General features: G+C 38.8%; 2 protein-coding genes across 5 annotated transcripts in view; both read right to left on the reverse strand.

Moving 5' to 3' along the window:
* Nucleotides 1–9,202, reverse strand: part of dip2ba (disco-interacting protein 2 homolog Ba) — a 40,061-nt gene extending 30,859 nt beyond the window's left edge. Inside the window, exon 1 of the mRNA XM_020929823.2 lies at nucleotides 8,942–9,202. Within this exon, the coding sequence (XP_020785482.1) occupies nucleotides 8,942–9,026 (85 nt within the window). The 5' untranslated portion in view covers nucleotides 9,027–9,202. The remainder of the gene's footprint in view (nucleotides 1–8,941) is intronic.
* A 934-nt stretch (nucleotides 9,203–10,136) lies between these two features.
* On the reverse strand, nucleotides 10,137–15,570 carry atf7a (activating transcription factor 7a). Of its 4 annotated transcripts, none has more exons than XM_055166477.1 (10): nucleotides 15,416–15,570; nucleotides 15,124–15,236; nucleotides 14,523–14,687; nucleotides 14,076–14,224; nucleotides 13,729–13,822; nucleotides 13,515–13,634; nucleotides 12,866–13,015; nucleotides 12,584–12,772; nucleotides 12,287–12,392; nucleotides 10,137–12,178 (listed from the first exon to the last, which is right to left on the reverse strand). In XM_055166477.1, exons 1-10 carry the CDS (start codon nucleotides 15,519–15,521, stop codon nucleotides 11,952–11,954), a joined length of 1,419 nt encoding a protein of 472 aa, XP_055022452.1. In that variant the 5' UTR covers nucleotides 15,522–15,570; the 3' UTR covers nucleotides 10,137–11,951. The 4 variants fall into 4 exon arrangements, with proteins under 4 accessions (XP_055022452.1, XP_055022450.1, XP_055022449.1 ...); XM_055166475.1 differs by having other exon boundaries at nucleotides 10,137–12,181; XM_055166478.1 differs by having other exon boundaries at nucleotides 12,076–12,181; nucleotides 12,271–12,392.
* Nucleotides 15,571–18,370: the final 2,800 nt, after the last annotated feature.

The following is an 18,370-nucleotide window of genomic DNA, read 5'->3' on the forward strand; positions in this document are numbered from 1 at the left end:
AGCACCTGCAATTGAATAAAGGCAAACAATTCAGAATCCAGACAAAGCAATGGAGACAAGTACCGTAAGTAGAAAATCCTCCAACAGAAAACTGACATAGCGTACCTTTAAATATGTGAATCTAGGAAGCTCCACAAATCTCACTCACCATTTAGATTAGATAAACAATAAAACGGTGACTGCAGAAGTCACCTGAATTTAAAAATCTAGTGGTTTGGATGCAGTGACCTTGGTAACTTCGAAATCTGCAGGTGTTGCACAAGATAAGAAGTTTTATGCTTACAAAGAAATATTTGATTGTGCAGAGTACAAACTATACTGTACTTTTTAATCTAATCCCTAATATCGTCTGTGCCTTGTTTTGACATGCATCTGAACAAACGGCTCAGGTCAAACAGGACAAACCAAACTCAATAACTGCAGAGGAACAGAGATCTTGCACTTGCTGGAAATTATGTTTACCAAAGTACTGCTGCTGTTGAGCCAACTGTCATAAATGTGAGACAGACATACCACATCAAAGCAACACTCTCTACATACTGTTACACTGGCTATAGCCAGATCTAGAGATAAATCTAACTTGAGTTCTAATCTGCCCCTAGGCACAATGACAGCCTGAAGCCTAAAACCTACAAGTCCAGCAATGAGCCCCCTCTGTCCCATTGGATTAGATTGGATTAGACTACGTTTTAACCAGTTGCTTCCAAATATAGCTGGGGGATATGACAAAAATGTACCACAAGATTTTCCTCATGATGAGTGATCTTGGTTTTCAATTCAGTTTTATTTAGTTTTATTAAACACAAATAAAATGTCTTTCAAACTGTTCCAATATTAACTTCCTGAACTGATCTGGAGATAACCTACTGACAGCACTTCTCCAGCAATACAGTGGTATAGATAGAATGGTATATAGGTATAGTAAGAGTGGTATATAGATATCAACAACTCCCCCCAAATGGGCCCAGGTTTGGCAAAGTACTACTCTTACATTAAATACCAATAACATCTTGAGTTAACATTTATTTTTTACATGCTGAGTTTGAAAATAAGTACAATATGAAGGAAAAATGTGATCTGTAAATAATTTTTCATTGATAATATCAGTAGAAAATAGAAAACAAAGAAAAAGACTAAAGGACCATTTTCAAAACTGACATTTGTTCTGGATATTGAACAGTTCTACATAGAATTCACCATTGCCTATATTACACAAGACTGACTATAGTGAGCTTTAAGACATGGAATGTTTTCACCTCATCAAAAAGTTGTGTTGTGTTTTGTTTCATTCACAGATTAACCCTTTACCATTAGTCTATCTACATCTCCAAGCTCAAAATGCTCTGTTCCTTGTGATATCATGAAGCTGTAGTTTTCAAGTTAACAGCTACATTTGACTTTATGTTTAATAGAGATTGGAAATTCCAGGGCTGAAATCATCCAAATTATTCTAGTGAAAGTGTGTTTAAAAGCACAGTAGAACACTGTACATCTTGCACATTAGATCACAAAGTGGAACAGAGTATTTTCAGTTTGCAAACTAATATACAGGGTTTGTGTTAAATATTTGAATGAAAAAAAACTACAGGTATGGTTTTGATGAGGAAACAACTTTATAATATAGATCAGAGAATAGCAAACTATTGGGCCTCCAAAGTCTGAACTGCCTTCCAAACCATATGCTTTTACTGACATAGGATTGGGTGTAGACCTATCGATTAAAAAGACCAAAGCCATGATCATTTATCATCATTTAGAAATAACTGAATCTCCATCTTGATTGAACTTCCATTAATTGTGCATTCATGCCTCCCAGACATATTGAAGTTTTTGCAGATCTTAAAAATTGATTTAAGTCACATATCTTGCTTAAGGGATATATTGAGATCAACAGGTTCAAATGTGTCACAGCCAGGTCTCAAATGTATAAGGCTTTAATTATGAATGAGACCTCAGACCCGTGCTGTTGGCTGAGTTCATTCTTAACTTGGTGGTGAGTCAGAGTTTGTATGGCGCTCTGAAGCAGTAAACAGCCATGACTAAAACTGGTTCTCTCACTGTGGTGGTGCTTGGATGTGCCCTGGAGAAGAAGAAGACACACCTAATAACACTGAGTCACTGCTGCAGCCTCTTCACCAGCCCATAAACATGCTCTAGTTATCTGTTAAAGTCATAGACATGTTTACAGTTAGTGCTTTTAGCTCAAGTGGAGACTATGAGAGTGCTGCCCAAGTCACTGACGGCCAGTGACCAACATTGGAAAAAATACTTATAATATCAATATTGGCCAGTCAATTTTTACCTGTGCAGTGGAGTGGAGATGTCATGCCTAGAGCCCCAGTTATTGGGTATACCTATCTCAATCCTCTGTGCCCTCCTTTCCTAATTGTGCAGAATTATTTAAGATCTTGAAGTGAATAAAATTGAGATGTACCCGTCCACACAGACTGGGTAACGGGTGTCTCATATTTAAAAATAACATGTAAATAATGCAGCCCCCTACAGGCCTGGAGGGGGGACAGCACCACTCACACTCACTTTCACATTGACAAACATGTCCTGACACAGACACTCAGAGGAGACCTTTGCCAGAACTGTCCAACCATCTGCTTCGGCCTCAGGCTTTGGCTCTCCCAGATCTGGAGATGACCTACTGAGAGAACAATACAATAGAAGAATGGTATAGAGATATTTGACAATTAGCACTTTCAAATAAGCAACTCCTCACCAAATACACCCAGGGTTAAATAAGTTGCAACTCTTACATTAAAGTAGCATTGTGTAACTTTTCTGGTGGAGGGTCTGTCAAATGCTTTTCTCCGTGGAGATGTTCTTGCTTTGTCTGGAAAGTTTCAGAGTATGGCGTTAAACCTTTCTATCTTCATGGAGACCAAACCAAGACCAAGTCACAGGTCAGATCTGTGGAGAGGCAACCCCACTCACAGTCAGAATATTGTTTTTCTAGGTATTTTTGAGCTGTGAAAGCACTTGTAATTGAATAAATGCTATACTGTGGAACATTCCAGGCAGATCGTTGACATATCAACGGAAATAAGCAGGTGGCGGACCCCCAACCAAAAAGTTACATTGTTCTATTTGTTCTTAAAGATGCACTAAGAACAAATCTTGATTCTGTATGAAAAAAAGTGACTGTAAATCTATATCTATGGATATATACTGTGATTTCTCAATAAAAAATACAAACAAGCCCCTGTCATTATTTTTAGTTTGATGATCTGAAAATTATGAAAAAATACATCTGATTGGCACAAGGAAGACTGTAAATAGAGATTGGCAATATTTAACTTCAATTCAGTAATATTTTGTTTTATTAAAAACAAATTAAAATGTCTCTTTCTATGTTAATTTCCTGAACATAAACAATGCAAGCTTTTTATACGTGTCACTCAATACACAAACTTCCTCCCAAAGCTGAACTCTGTTCTATGCTTGATTAAAAATCCCTAAGCATATCAATGACAACTGATATGCTAAGAAATGTTAGAATCTAAATTCAAATTCCACTTTTTTTTTCAGTAATCTCCATTGTAGTTTAAAATGTCTGCAATAACCATGACCAATACAAAAACAACAAATTAATTAAGCATTAGCTGTGGTGGTCATTTGATTGAATGTATCTTTTATCAAACTTGATTTAGAATCCAAGACCAAAGGGAAATGTACGGCTCATTCAGCTAAAAGATTGGTTTCCTTCTATTCGATTTATCCCAATGTAGACACAGATTTAGATTTAGATCTTCGCACTAAAGCTTTAAATAAACTATTCACAGGCCATGGATGTTTGTGTAGTAGTGTCATTGTTCAAAGAGCTATGCTCTTATTATCATAAATTGTATGAATGGAGTCATTAACAAAAATACATTTGAGTGGAGGAGTGGGTGATATGAGAATGTATTCTTACAGTAGCTCAGAGCCAATAGGTTATGGCTGCCAAATATCGTCTGTCTATTCGAAATCACAATTTATTTTAGTGCAATTATCAAATCACAATCCCCTCAGCAAAGAACAAAATATCCTCTCTTTTCAAAGAGAAGCAATGTGAACCTAGTTTAGACCACTCCTGGAGTTGTTTACAATGCGCCCTCTGAACAGTGTAATCATAATTATAGACTTTATTATTAGCCTGTTGACATCTCCAAAGCTTTTACCTTTAGTTCAGTAGAGAGTACGCTATTCCAGGTCTAAAATCATCCAAATGATTCTAGTGAAGGTTTAGGGAGCACTTCCTGTATTACTATATGACATAACAAGCTGGAACAGTTTGAGAGGAAAAACTCAGCCTAAATATGCAGGATTTGTGTGGTAAACAAGTGTGAATGAAACAAAACACAACTCTGGGTATGTTTTTGATGAGTAAGCACTGTTATAACACAGATCAGAAAATAGTGTGATATGGGCCCATCCCTACTTGACTGATTATTTACAGATGAGAGCAAGTATATTAAATTCCATAAGACACCTCATCTGAATACCATAAAATATCTGACCTAAAAAACCCAAGCACTGATTACTAATAACCTCATGAAGTACACTGCTTCATCAGAGTGTCTTTAAAGTGAACCACAGTCATTACATGTTCATCTCCAAATATGAACAAATATTCGTCAAAACTCCACCCAAAACATCAGCTCCTTATCCTGTTCATTAATAATGCATGGACTAAGGAGATATGTTTTATACTGCTTGTTTTGCTGGGTCTCGTGAAATTACAGGCGTGTAGTGCCTGAGGGATGGGAGGTTTCAGCTGAAGCCCGTTTTAATTTGTGAACAAACAGAAAAAAAGGTCAGGTTTGGGGCAGTGCAATATCTCATGGCAGTGAGTGTTTAAAGACTTAAACTCAACTTAACCAATTTAGCATGAGGAAAATTAGGGGAAATACAAAATACATCCATTTTATAACAGGGCTGCAGTGTACAGTATATTGGAATTTTATCAAAACTGTATCAAAATCACAATATGATACAATTATTAAAATGCAAATTATACAATTTTGTAGGCATTAAAATGTCACCAATAACATTTTTTTTAATGGAAAACATGTTACAACTTAGTATTTTAGATCTCTACAAACATGTTCTGAATTGCATGGGAATTCTTGTATAACGGTTTGTATTTCGGTCTTCTCTCAAATATTATTGCTTCTAAATACATTTCAAATGTGAACTATGAACTGAACACTGATTTTAAACAATACACACAAATCTAATTTATAATGTATCTCATTCTTCCCCTCTATGGAAAAACCTATAAAAATCAATATAACACTGTATAGACTCTACAGAAACAGCCACTGAAATCCTGGTTACAGCCGTCCCATCATCAGGATTGTGTTTACAGTCCTGAGATGTCAACATTAAATTCCCATTAAAGTAGCACCATGGACATGACCTTTGACCCCCTGTCCCAGCAGAGGGTAGCCCTGTACACTCCACACGACATCACCTTCGTCACATCGGACCCGTCAAACCCAGGCCCCTCCCTCTCTTCCTTCAGAGGCCCAAACACAAAGCGCTGGTTCAAATGAATGGCCTAAATGACTAAAGCGGTCCAGACCAGCTCAAAGCTCCTCATTGTGTCCCCATGGTCACCGGGGGCTCGCACAACTCGCCTGTGTTTAAGAGGCCATTTGGCAGGCTTCTGTTCTGATCCGAGCAACGCAACAACAAGCATCTCCACTCGCTGTGAGGAGCGGGCAGTTATGGACTTGAGGCCTGAGGTAAAACAGCAGTGAAAGGGAGACTTAAGTGGATACATGAACTACTGTATGCACTGTGACAATACAATATGATGCTTAAACATAAGCAAATGCAAAAAGATATTCATTAAGCTCAGAAATAACAGAGCAGCATTTCAGAAGAACATAAAATTACTTTTCATATCACCAGAAAAACATTTACTGATGCATACAACTTATTGCAACATACCTTAAAGTAGTGAACTGCTTGGAATGTCATAACACATGACAGGAGTATTGACAGTCAAACACGTGTCCATGGGGGAGGAGAGAGAGACGTTTCCACAGACACTGGCATCTACTACTCTCATGTTCACACTAACACCATTGATTTTAAAATGGCATATACACTGAAAAACTGGCTATATTTTTAAGGTTTATCTTAACCATCAGCATCCCAAAGATATATATTGCAAGAAGATACCCCAACATCTTAATCTGAGAGAAGATTTCAACATAGGGTTGTCAAAACTATTGAAAATCAGATATTGACATTAAAACTAGTACCATAACTAATTTGGGCAAATATCAATTCTACAAAAGTCACATCCACAGGGCAGAAATGTGCCTTTCCTGAATAGCTTTAGAATGATCTTGACTTGAGCTGTAGCACAACAAGTATAAGACCTATAGTCTTGTATACACCCATGGACCACTATGGAAATTACCTGTACGATTGAGGGATTAAACAGAAATAAGACCGTATGGTAACATAAAAGAAAGTACTATGATTTAATGTTGAAAATCAGATTCTGCTGTCTAAAGAGTTGTTGTATACAATTATCATTGTGGTATCAGTATAAAAATATAGTTTGAAATTATAGTACTGTTATGACACTATTTGGACATCCTGTATTTTTCTTGCCACCAGTCTCAGTGTAGCACCGTCCAACCAGAGACATTGGCCATTAGCCTTTTCAGCGCATCACGAGGGTCATTTGTTGAATGACAAACGCAGCAGATCATCATCACTGCGCAGTCAGGGCTCAGAGTGATTGGATTTGTCTGCTCAGTGTGAGGAATGTGGCCCAGGTGTCGCAGAGCTGCCACTGAAGCGCTGCTGAGTGGTCACACAGGAGGGGCCCGCAGCTGCTCGCTCTGAAGGGGTGGGACTGCACTGAGCTCCACTTCAGGGAATAACCAACATTTGTGAACACAGCAAATAGACACATCCATCACATTTGTTAAAAGGGTGGCATCTTATCTGAAGGGCATAAGAAAGACCCAGGTAAAAGTTGTAAAAAGAAATTTGTTCTTAATGATCTTCCTGGGAACAATACCCTACATAGAGGAGTTGAAGGGATGAAGTTGTATCTAAAGCTCAAAGCATAATATCACAGACTTTCTCTGGTGCTGATACAATATTTGTAGTAAAATTGAGAGGAGGAAATGATACTGTAGAGTAGAGATGCACTAATCCAGCTTTTTCAGTTCGGACAGCAATGTCGATTCTTTGGCTTTGAGCATCTACCGATCCCCGATATTAATACACAATCCCATGCACAAACAGTGTATGGTTAAAAATATATCCAAATATGCTTTGTTATTTATCATTTCAATCAACGACAGAACAGCTCAGTGAAAAGTTTAATGTTATAAGATGTTTTGGGGCAACATTGGCCAATAAATTGTCTTATTACACTAGTATACAGCCCAAAATGGGGTATCAGCTGAACTGATATCTTGAGACCAAAATCCGATCCACCAAAATATTCAATATCAGTGCCAATATCCAATACCTGTATGGTATCGGTGCATCCTTACTGTAGAGATGCCTGCAAAGCATTAAGATATAAAATGTTTAACAACAATTTCTTCTGCACTGATTACATTCTGAACACCAGAAAGTATTGAGATATAGCAATTCATCATATTGTAAGTCACACAGACATGACACACTGACATCACATTTGCCACATCACTAAAACCACACACTTGACCTGAATTGAGAGAGAGCAGTGTAATCTCTCTAACAAGAACCAAGACCTTTACAGACACTTTTAGCATGTTTGATGGATTACCAGAATACCATTTGAATATAATTATCAAAAAAATACTGAGACATATACATTTTTATCAGTATTATCCACCCCAGGGCTGTACCTAAATAACCTGTATTAAAAATGCAAGAGGTGGACAAACCATGATGTCTGTTGATGGTTTTTATGGTGGCTCTCACTGTACATTACTAGTCTGTTACTTGAGCCAACAATGTAATACATGTAATGTGAACATCTTGTCCACATTGCAAATGTCTCAGGCAGTTTGAATTGCCTTGGTTTTGCATCTGTCAAGTCACCTGTTGTCAAATGTGGTTAGTACACATGCTATTGCTTATTAAAGATACCTCACATAAAAAGATAACTGATGACTGACAAACTAGATAATTCAAGAGAAAGACTGTGAGAATTTGGCTAATGCACTGACTTAATAAGCAGCCCAGATTGTTCTACATATTAATTACAGTAATAACAGGCTTAACAGTGTACACCTTAGTAACCATTCTTATCACTGAGGCCAAACAGTGTGCTTTACAATGTTACCAGCGGCTGCATTTCATACCAGCCTACACCTTGGTACAACAGCAGACCAGATGAGTGTCCATTTTATCTCATAATTAGTCACAATGAGTCACTTACACAGCAATCATTCAATCTATTCACATTAACCCGAGCACTGAAGTCATGTACTGGACAAGAGCCGTGTCAAATAAGCGACCCCAGTATGAAACCTATTCACTCTATATGAGGCTAACATGCCCGTGATGACAGGAGAAGGGTCAAACTCTGATAGCAAGACCCTGCCTCTGGCCATTTTAGTCTGTCAAACCATACACCCAGTAAAGTCTTGGTCTAGACAAGAAATCCACGTTAATCTTTCGTATCTAACAAAGGAAAGTGCCGTTAAATGTGCGTTTAAAAAAACAAAAGCCAAGACACAAGCTAGAGGAAAAACAAAGGCAAGGATCTAAGCCTGTACAATGCTGCTTGTCATGCTCTGCTAGCTCTTTTGCACACATCCTGTATTAGCAAAGAATAAGCTAGGTCTTTCAGTCTGACGTGTGCCCTTACTGAAATGTGCACAAAGGAAAATCACATAAATAAAAGTGTTGATTTAGTGTAAGCCGGTGAGCCCAGACAGCTGAGATTCAACGCTAGATCTAGCATCCCCCTCCCCTCCTTTACCTTCAGACAGCTCCAGGTCCAACTCCGCCAATTGGTCCCTAACCTCTTTTGGCAGGGCGGACAAATCCACGCCGCGATCCGCCATGGCCGAACCGATAAACGCCTCTCCCGTCCGGGTCAGAAGGGGCTGTGTTCTTGGTGGGAAATGTGTAAAAATAAAAAATAAAAACGCCCTCCCTCACGACACAACCCAGGCATGAGAGTGGGAGAGACAGTCCATCCGCACGGCTTGCCCCTCCGCCATAATGGGAACACTCACCACAGCCGACGACCGCGGTCACGTGACTGCACTCGTCTTACCACACAAGCTCAACTGCAGCCCCCCCTGTCGGCGAGCTGGCGGAAGCACAGCACAGTTCAACAAAATGATATCTATGGTTAATACTCCTGTGAAAAAGTTTGAGAAAAGGACAAAATATATTAAATATATAATTATAATAATATAATAATATAATTATATTATAATTATTTTTTTTTTTTATTTTTTTTGCATAGACCTTTACACTATTCCTCAATATTTAATATTCTGGTCAAGGTTCAGCCGGTTAATTCATATTAAAATACTATGATAGTAATAGAGGTTAAGGCTGAACAAAGGCACATTAAAAGCCCTATATACATTGCTTTGTGTGTTATTTGATCATAAATGACGTATTGCTCCACACAGTATGTAGTAACTGCAGTACACTCAATACCATGCAGTGCAGTGAGGAGTCATTTGGACAGTGGAAAAATCATACCACATACCTAGTACTTATGTACATAGTATTACCTGAGAAAGGTCAGCCAAATATATATATAAAAACCTTCAGAATTAGTTTTTTTTTTTTTTTTTTTGGTTTTGGTTTTTTTTTTGCATATACCTTTATACTGTTCCTTCTATCTACACTTTGCTTAAAGTTGCAATATGTAATATTCTGGTCAAGATTCAGTCACCCGCTGGTCTCCATGGAGATGTTTTTTTTTTTTTTTTGTCTAGTTATTCCACAGTATGGCTTTAAGCTAGATGTCACAGCTCCAGAAGCAACCCCATTCTTAATAATGCATGTTATTTAAGGTCTTTCTGAGCAATTAAACACCTGTCATTGAAAAAAACAAAAAAACATCCACCTAAAACTTACATAGTGCCCCTTTAAAAGAGTCAGCAATAAAATAACCTTAACCTGTATGTCTTCTACAACATGACACTCAGAAGAAACACAAATATAGGATTTTATTATGTAGTTACTTTAAAACTGCAGCACTGTAAGTGTTCATATTAATCCACTTGGACATGCATCAAAAGTAAATATATTCATATAGTACAGATATGTACAGTACAATAACATGTTAAAGTCATCATCAGTCCATCAGGGAGTGTGAAAGAACACTAATACGCTACAACTGCAACTGCACAAGCTGCACTTTTTTTCTTTTCACAACATTCTAGTTAAAATATGCCAAAATGTAAGAACTGGCCAATTAAAATAAGTTAAACAGGGACTGTCTAGAAACTTTGCTTTTAGATGTTAAAAAATTTGAGAAAACATTATATGTATCACAAGGGATATGTAGCACATGGGAGAAAGCAAATCAATCTAATAAAACAAGACAAAAGGTGCCAGACAGTTACATAAAACAGATTAAAATGTCTCAAATGTTCATTTTATATGACAGTCACCTATGGGACACAAGCCTAATATACTGCCAACATCCCTATACAAGATTGGGGTCACCACTGCTTTTATCAAAGGTTAGTTTATAAAGTTAATAAGCAAATTCCCATCCATGTATACAGCTCACATACAAGATACAGAGGTAAATACACAATAGACAAATATAATGCATTTCATTAGTGCATCATGACATGCCCTTTTATGGACAGATGTTTATCACATTTATAATTTATCAGAATAACAAGGAACAGTTGGCAAGAACAAAACAGAACAGGGTTCTTGACTGAGAAATGCATAAACACATTGGTGGAATCTAAAAGTATTACTTATTCCCAACTGGCTCAATCTGCTGTCGTTCTAGGTCTCTCCAGCAGAGGACACAAGTGTCTGTATTTTAAGGCTCTGGCTAAAGTTAAATGGGATGCTTTAGGCACAAATGGACATTTAAGGCAATAGAGACCTGACTTAGGGAGTTTGTGTAACTGCATACAGCTGCATGACACTGAAACCTCTGATTTACAAATCTAATGGTTACATTTTACTCTCTGCTTTCATACATGCACCGGGCAGTCTTTGGAGGATTAGGTCTATGGCTTAGGTTGTGTTTGGTGGAGAGCCAAGTAGGGTTCAATGCAAGCAGCAAGAATATATAACCATCATTGGAAATGTAAAAATAAAAGGTATATTAAGTGTTGGGCAACATGCAAAATCAAATAATGAAATAATTTTACCAAACAGATTTTGAAGCAAAGGAAGAAGGTGTTCCCTTCTATGTAAAGATGTGCCTGTTAACTAAAACATAGCTGCACAAATTTCATCAAGTTTTATAACCAACTTTAGAAAGGTTACATGAAAGCAAAAAAACTAGTCAGAAATAAGTCTATGCTATGTTATGAGTTACACACAATTAATGTGTTGCACAGAACAGTTTTCATTTATTTTAAAATACTATGACAGTAATAGATGTTAAGGCTGAACAAAGGCACATTAAAAAGCCCTCTATACATTGCTTGGTGTGTTATTTGATCATAAATGACGTATTGCTCCACACAGTATGTAGTAACGGCAGTACACTCAATACAATGCAGTCCAGTGAGGAGTCATTTGGACAGAGGAGGAGGACAGACAAAGGGAATCAGGTGAAGGTTGGAGTCCAGCCCCTGTAGTTTATCGCAGAGTGAACAGGCGCTCTCTAAGTGTCAGTCCGTTACCAGAAGGCTGCTACTGAGCGGCCCACAGCGGGATGACCCCCCATGGGACAGAGCAGGCCGGGGGGCAGGGAGAAGTCGCTTAGCAGTCCTCAGCTCTGTTTCCATGAGGGACCAGCCCAGGCAGGGCCATAGGGGCAGTGCTCATCATCTGGCAGCAGACTGGGACTGTGCAGCCATGATGATATGGGAGGCGGCACTCTCGCGGTGCTGCTGCTGCCCCATTCCCGCCAGCACGGACATGGCCATGGCCTCCGCCGCGGCTCTGGAGCTCAGCCCGTTGTGGGTTGACGGGCTAGGTGCCAGTGAGCTGTGCTGGATCACTGGGGCAGGAGATCCTGTGGGCTCTGAACTGTCCTTAAGGCTCTCCTCAACTGCTACCAGTGAGAAAAATACATACAAAACGTTATTTTGTTGACAAAAATCTGGGAAACATCCTCAAACACAGAAACACAATAATGCAAACCGAATTAAAGTAGCACCTAAGTAGGCCGTCTTCTTCTGAAGCGTGGTCACAGGGCAGTCCTTGTGGGCCAGCAGCAGCTGCTTTAAATGAGCCACTTCGTTTCGCAACAGGGACACTTCATTCTGGTTTGATGGAAAAGAAAATAAGCAAATGAGTGCAAATTAAAATCCTTTTAGCAACATTTTTACTATAGTAAAAGACTAATGAGTTGAAACTGAAGGAGAACAAAGAATGTTAAATAAAAGATGTTGTTAGATATTGCTCTGACTTCTTTCTGACTTGGATAAGTTTGTGGACTCTGTGCCTAACTCACCGACAGAGACACGTTCAAAGAGCTGAGCTCCTCTGCCTTCTTCTCCAGAGAGCTGACCCACAGTTTGCGTTTCTGTCTGCAGCGCGATGCTGCAGCGCGGTTTCTCTCCAGGAAACGCTGCCTTCTCTCGTCTGGGTCATCGTCAGCCGTCCGCCGCCGGCGCCCCCCGGTGGGCTGAGCAGGAGACACCTGAAGAAAGACAGGACCGTGTTTGGAGAAAAACATGGTTATATAGTGAGAGGAGGAAGATAAAAGGAAGTTTGAGTCACAGTCTGGGGCTACCTGAGGTTGTGCTGGAGAGGGGGCATCTGGATGCTGGACCAGCAGCTGACTCTGCTCTGCCCTCTGAGGCACCATGGGACTGCTGCCCAAAGCCATCACTCCCATACTGTGTCCTGAAGGACTCTGCTGGGACAGTGCCGCCTTTAGCCGCTGAAAAGCAGTATATTATAATCAATGACACTTTTTGTATTAAACAGCACACTCCTTTGGTCTATCCTTCTATAATAAAACACTGCAGTGCAGCTGATGTTAAGTCAAGTCACCACAGTAATAATGACCTGGTGGCAGCAATAATAAAACCAAAGAAAAGTTAGAGCTAAATATGAATGTAACCAAACGCTTTTGCACAAGGTCAACTTAAACACTTGGGTAATCCCTGCACACAGCAGAAACAAATGAAGTGACTGGACTCAACACAAAGAGCTTTCAGGTTTTATCTGAAAAACTGTAGCAGTCCTGCAGAGCTGCTAACAGCACTATATCAGAGATTCAGTGTAAGGGTGGCACAGAGTAAAGAGTTAAATAAACTGCAGGTTACTGCAATAAAAAGTCATATGAGTAGAGAAGTGTGCAGAAGAGTGCAGGGCCGACAGAGGAGATAAAGGGAGCAGATAACAGGATAAATATAGAGGACTAATCAGGAGCTGACCATCTTGGCCTCTGAGTGGATGCTGTAGCCGGAGGGTGAGTTGGAGCCAGAGCTGCTGCCCCCTAGAGGAGGTCCAGGGATTCCAGGAATGTTGGGTACCATGCACATGGGTCGAGCAAGCTGAGCGACACAACACAACACAATAGTGAATTTATGGTTATTACTGTTTTACTTTATTACAGCACTGGCTGGTGTGAAATATTGTGTGTCTTACATTAATAACTGAGGGAATCGGCACAGGGCCAGGCAGTACAGGCACTGCTTGACCAGTGGGCAGCATCATCATGGGATAATGGCTGGTGGGAGATCTACACAAAAAAAATATAACATACAGCTTCTTTTTCAGAAAGACATTATATATGTCTAAGGCATTATATAGCTTGCTAAATTTGATACAATTTGAATTGTAGTATAAATAACAGAATGAAGCAAATTAACATTTAAAAAACAATACAATAAAAAAAAAACAATAAAAAAAAAATAAATAATAAAAAACATCAAAAGACTGAGCCTTCAGCCACTAATCCAATCATTGGTACAGTAAATTAAGATTTCTCTTACCCTAGAGTTCGATTTGAGGGCGGGGCCTGTGTGATGACAGAGGTCGGTGAGGGCATGGTGGGGTGAAGGGCATCGAAGCCCAGGTGGAGTGGCAGTGATCCGGGCCTCACTATCGTTGGGGTGGGAGCTGAACTCCTGGGAGGTGTGTCCTGGGCACAAAAATAAATAAAAAGGAATCAGAAGTTATCCATTATAAACATATTATGTTTTTTTCCCTGTTGTTTCAGTGATTACTTATTATTATCATATTACTATTATTAACTTATTAATTTAACTAATAAACTAACTGCCAATACAGAACAATAAAAAAATATCTCAAATATGAAATCCTCAAAATACAACTAAATTAATGATGTGTGAGAACGATTTTAAGTCCATTAATAGTTCATAGTAAATTTTGCAATATAATAGCAGGTGATGAAATAAGTATAGCATATATAATAAGACCTTAGGTTTAGCATATGACTCTCTCTGGTTGTCTGGTTTTGGAGAGATGGACTGAGGACTGCAGGGCGGCGAGGAGTCCACCTCCACAGGCAGTTCCTCCTTCACCTTGACTTCTGAAGGTGTCTGCAGAGTCATGTCCACTGCACCAGAGTTTGAAGATGGCTGCTGTAAGAAAAAAACACTTAAATTCTTTAGTCAAAACTAACACCGTACGAACCACCATCAACTTTAAAAGGGAAATGGGCACTACTTCTACATCCTAAGTGACTACAACATCAATTTAGTTAGTAATTTGTTTTCTTAAACCCTTGTGTGGTATGTACTAATCTGATTGTGCAGTTCACAGCAGCAGACATGGCTTATGTCCTTCTCCTCTGAAACTGGTGAAATATGTCTTATCTAGCACATTCATACACGTACATTTACATTATTTAATCCAAACGCTGAGGTTTGTGTATTAATGTATAGCCCATTCTCATCAAAAAGCACATTCATGGAGATTCAAGGAGAGTTAGAAAATACTGTTATTACCTCATTTAACCCAAAGGAGGAAGTAAAAACGAATGTATTTTTTTCTGAACAAAACTAGCCACAAACTTACAGTGTTTTTGGCTTTCTTGTCATCTTCGTCATGATCAAAGGAAGAGGCCAGCTCATTGAACAGCCCGACCTCTTCACAGTTCTTTAGGAAGCGAGTGGGAGTAGGTGTCTGGTCTGGCAAACGGAAACAACAGTGAGATGCTAACTATTCAAAATAATGTTTTCACACATGGATCACACTCAACATCCAATATAGAAACTCATGTTTGCATCTTCTGCTTTTACAGGCCTGTGGTGAGTGCAACCGTGACATAGCGTCTGTAAAGATAAGCAACAGGAAGATTCAAACTAACCTGCAATGATGACGGAGTCAGTCCGGGCTGGTCCAAACTTCAGCGTCATCTCATGTTTGTGTTTGTGCACAGCCAAGTGGTCCTCATTTGTGAATCTCTGAAACATTAGATTAAATATAGTCCCTTTAATATCTTGTATAGCGCTATTCAAGATATTGAAAGATAACAGGACAAACATAGACAAACAGATGAAAAGGTTATTGAAAGACGGTTTTAAAGTTGGGTTTTCCATGCCATGTCATGTCCAAAATTCCGTAATAGAGGCAAAATTCAATAAACCATAACAGATATTTAGTGATTAACTGACATCAGATCTAAAAGCTAATGTTTTTTAAATAAACAATGGTTTTGACTTTCTAGGGTATAAATGTCAGTTAAGATAGAAAAGATAATATTTTGTAGTTTCAGGATGTGATGAAGCCGTAGATAAAATAAAAACTATTGTGGGGTAAACATTTCATGATAGCATTTGTCCAGTGAAACCTAAAAATCAAGGTTTTGCTGTGGTAAGTCCCATTTATTTATATTATTATTTGATGTCTTGGTTCTCAAGACTACTATCCAGTTAGAGAGCAAAATAAGCCTCTCATTTGGGTTGCCATTTTCAACGTAGAAATCCATGTTGGTTTAACCCTTAAAGGATGCGTCCAAGGACCACAGCACCTGCAGCAAGTTATTAATGAGTGCCCATGCAACCTCTGCAGCTCGGGGTGGAAATTCTGGAGGCTCTGAACTTTAAGCTTTCATGAGGCACATACTGATACTCCATATACTGAGGAAAACATGTATGTGTCCTCTATAGGTTTAGGCACTGGCAATCCAGGTTCATATGTGATTGTAAAACCTTTTTAAAACAGTAAAAGTCCAGGCTACATACAGTTCCTTGAACAGTCTATATCAACATAAACTGTTCAGGAATTCAAAGGCTGCCTGACCTGAAAGAATAGCACAGAGTCTTAACCTAAATATCCCATTACAATTATCCCAGTCTGATAATCTCCATGATATGTATATTCATGTAGTCTTTCCTGTCCATTATGCGAGCACCCACAAAGAGAGAGCTGAGGTGTACTGTTCCTTGTGTCTTAAAGGCTTTGTATAGGCAGATCACAGCCCCAAGGCACCAACTCAGATTACTACTACACATAGATCACAATTACTACTGTGGACTGACACTTCACCGCACATGTAGTAACAAAAGCAAGACATGACATTATTGGTGAGACAGTTTGACAACTATGTAGTTTTTGTAGGCTAATAAAAATATAAAACAAATTTACAGACGATTTTAACCTAAATATCTTGTTGCAACAATAATATTTTTAATTATAAAAATATTTTAAAAGTACCACAACTGACAGTACGAAGCATTTCCATGAGAAATCTGAGCAGACTATGGAGGCACAAGTGATCATTATATGAATGAATGAATTTACTTTTTTAATATACTGTGTTTTTGTTTTTTTAATCTGTATTATCACCTATATCATACAATCAATTAATCTGATATTCTGTTTCATTTGGTGAGCATGTATTTAGACTGTGGGAGAAAATTAAGACAGTAGCACCATGGCACCACAGTGCTTCTTGATTTGACACATACTGGGTGAGGTGAATAGTTTGTCTAAAAGGATTATGGTTGCATATATACATAATGAATAAATGTCAATGTATTTAATAAGATAAGTCAAAAACCTATTTGGACTGGACAGCAAATTTACCTAAATATACTGTAATTATTGCAAAAGTTTTGAAGAATTATACTGTCTCTGCAAAAATAAATAAACAAATATATAAATAATATTTTACTCCTAACTTGCAGTATTAACTATTTTCTAATACATTTAATAAGTTAGTAAAGTAAATATCTTTTAATTAAAGGTGCATTGTGTAACTTTTCTGGAGGAGAGCCTGCCACCTGCTTGTCTCCATGATGCTGTGGCTTGGCATGGAAGGTTCCACAATATGGCATCAAACTACATTTAGGGTTGCACAAACACCACAATAAAATTGTGACTAAACTGGGACAAAACTCAAAAGTAAATGAACACTTATTGTGAGCAGACTTTCCTCTACACATATTTGAACCGTATGCCAAAATAGTTTACTGTAGTAATGAACTTTTAGGAGATTAAAATGATTAAGAGCTCTTCTGTCTCTTCTCTGGTTACTAATGATCAACCATTTCTCAGATTAAAATCCATCCATCTTTTCTGTGGACGTGGAGAGGTGGATGAGTCAAAGCAGGAGGAGGAACATGCTGGCCGTGGCGGTGGCCTATTCACCATTCCTGCAGACTATTTTGGGTCAGGCGCGCTGCTGTTGTGCGTTGTGTCGTGAAAGAGTGCAGTGGAAACAGTCAAGTGTCGAGCTGAATATTTATAGCAGCGTCAGGCAGCGCCATCACCTACACAACTCTGACAAACTATTGATTCACAAGGGAAATAACTTGGACACAGTAGCTCAGATAGTATAATATAAAATGTGCGTGGTATACTGGCAATGAGGATTAGCCTCCTGCACAATGGTGAATTCTGGATATCTCCGTACGGGACAGTGAAGTTGTTGCTAAGTGAGAGGGTAAGGGGAAGGGGTAAGGGTGAACAGGGGAGAAGGGGTGAGGAGGGGGTATCACACAGCTGCCAGAGTCTCACCACACGACGATCCCCGACATGTTTATACAACACTGGACACTCAAACAACGTCGGGCCACTGCCACTGACGGAGAGTGTGTCTGCAATCAACTGTCACTTTGTCCTGAAAAGCCTACACTGCTTTCACTGTCCACAACATGTGCAAAAATGTTACTAAATATATGCAGAGGATTCACCGGGAAAGAAATGGAGTAGAAATGGAGAGTAAGATGTTCAATCATGTCTATAATTTTCAATATTTTTAACCTTTAGGAGATGGTAGTAATAACTAAACAGGGATGATAAGAGAAATGTCACAATA

The sequence above is a fragment of the Boleophthalmus pectinirostris genome, unplaced genomic scaffold (genome assembly GCF_026225935.1).
Source record: "Boleophthalmus pectinirostris isolate CB_2022bp ecotype Guang Dong unplaced genomic scaffold, ASM2622593v1 HiC_scaffold_8, whole genome shotgun sequence".
NCBI classification, from domain to species: domain Eukaryota; kingdom Metazoa; phylum Chordata; class Actinopteri; order Gobiiformes; family Gobiidae; genus Boleophthalmus; species Boleophthalmus pectinirostris.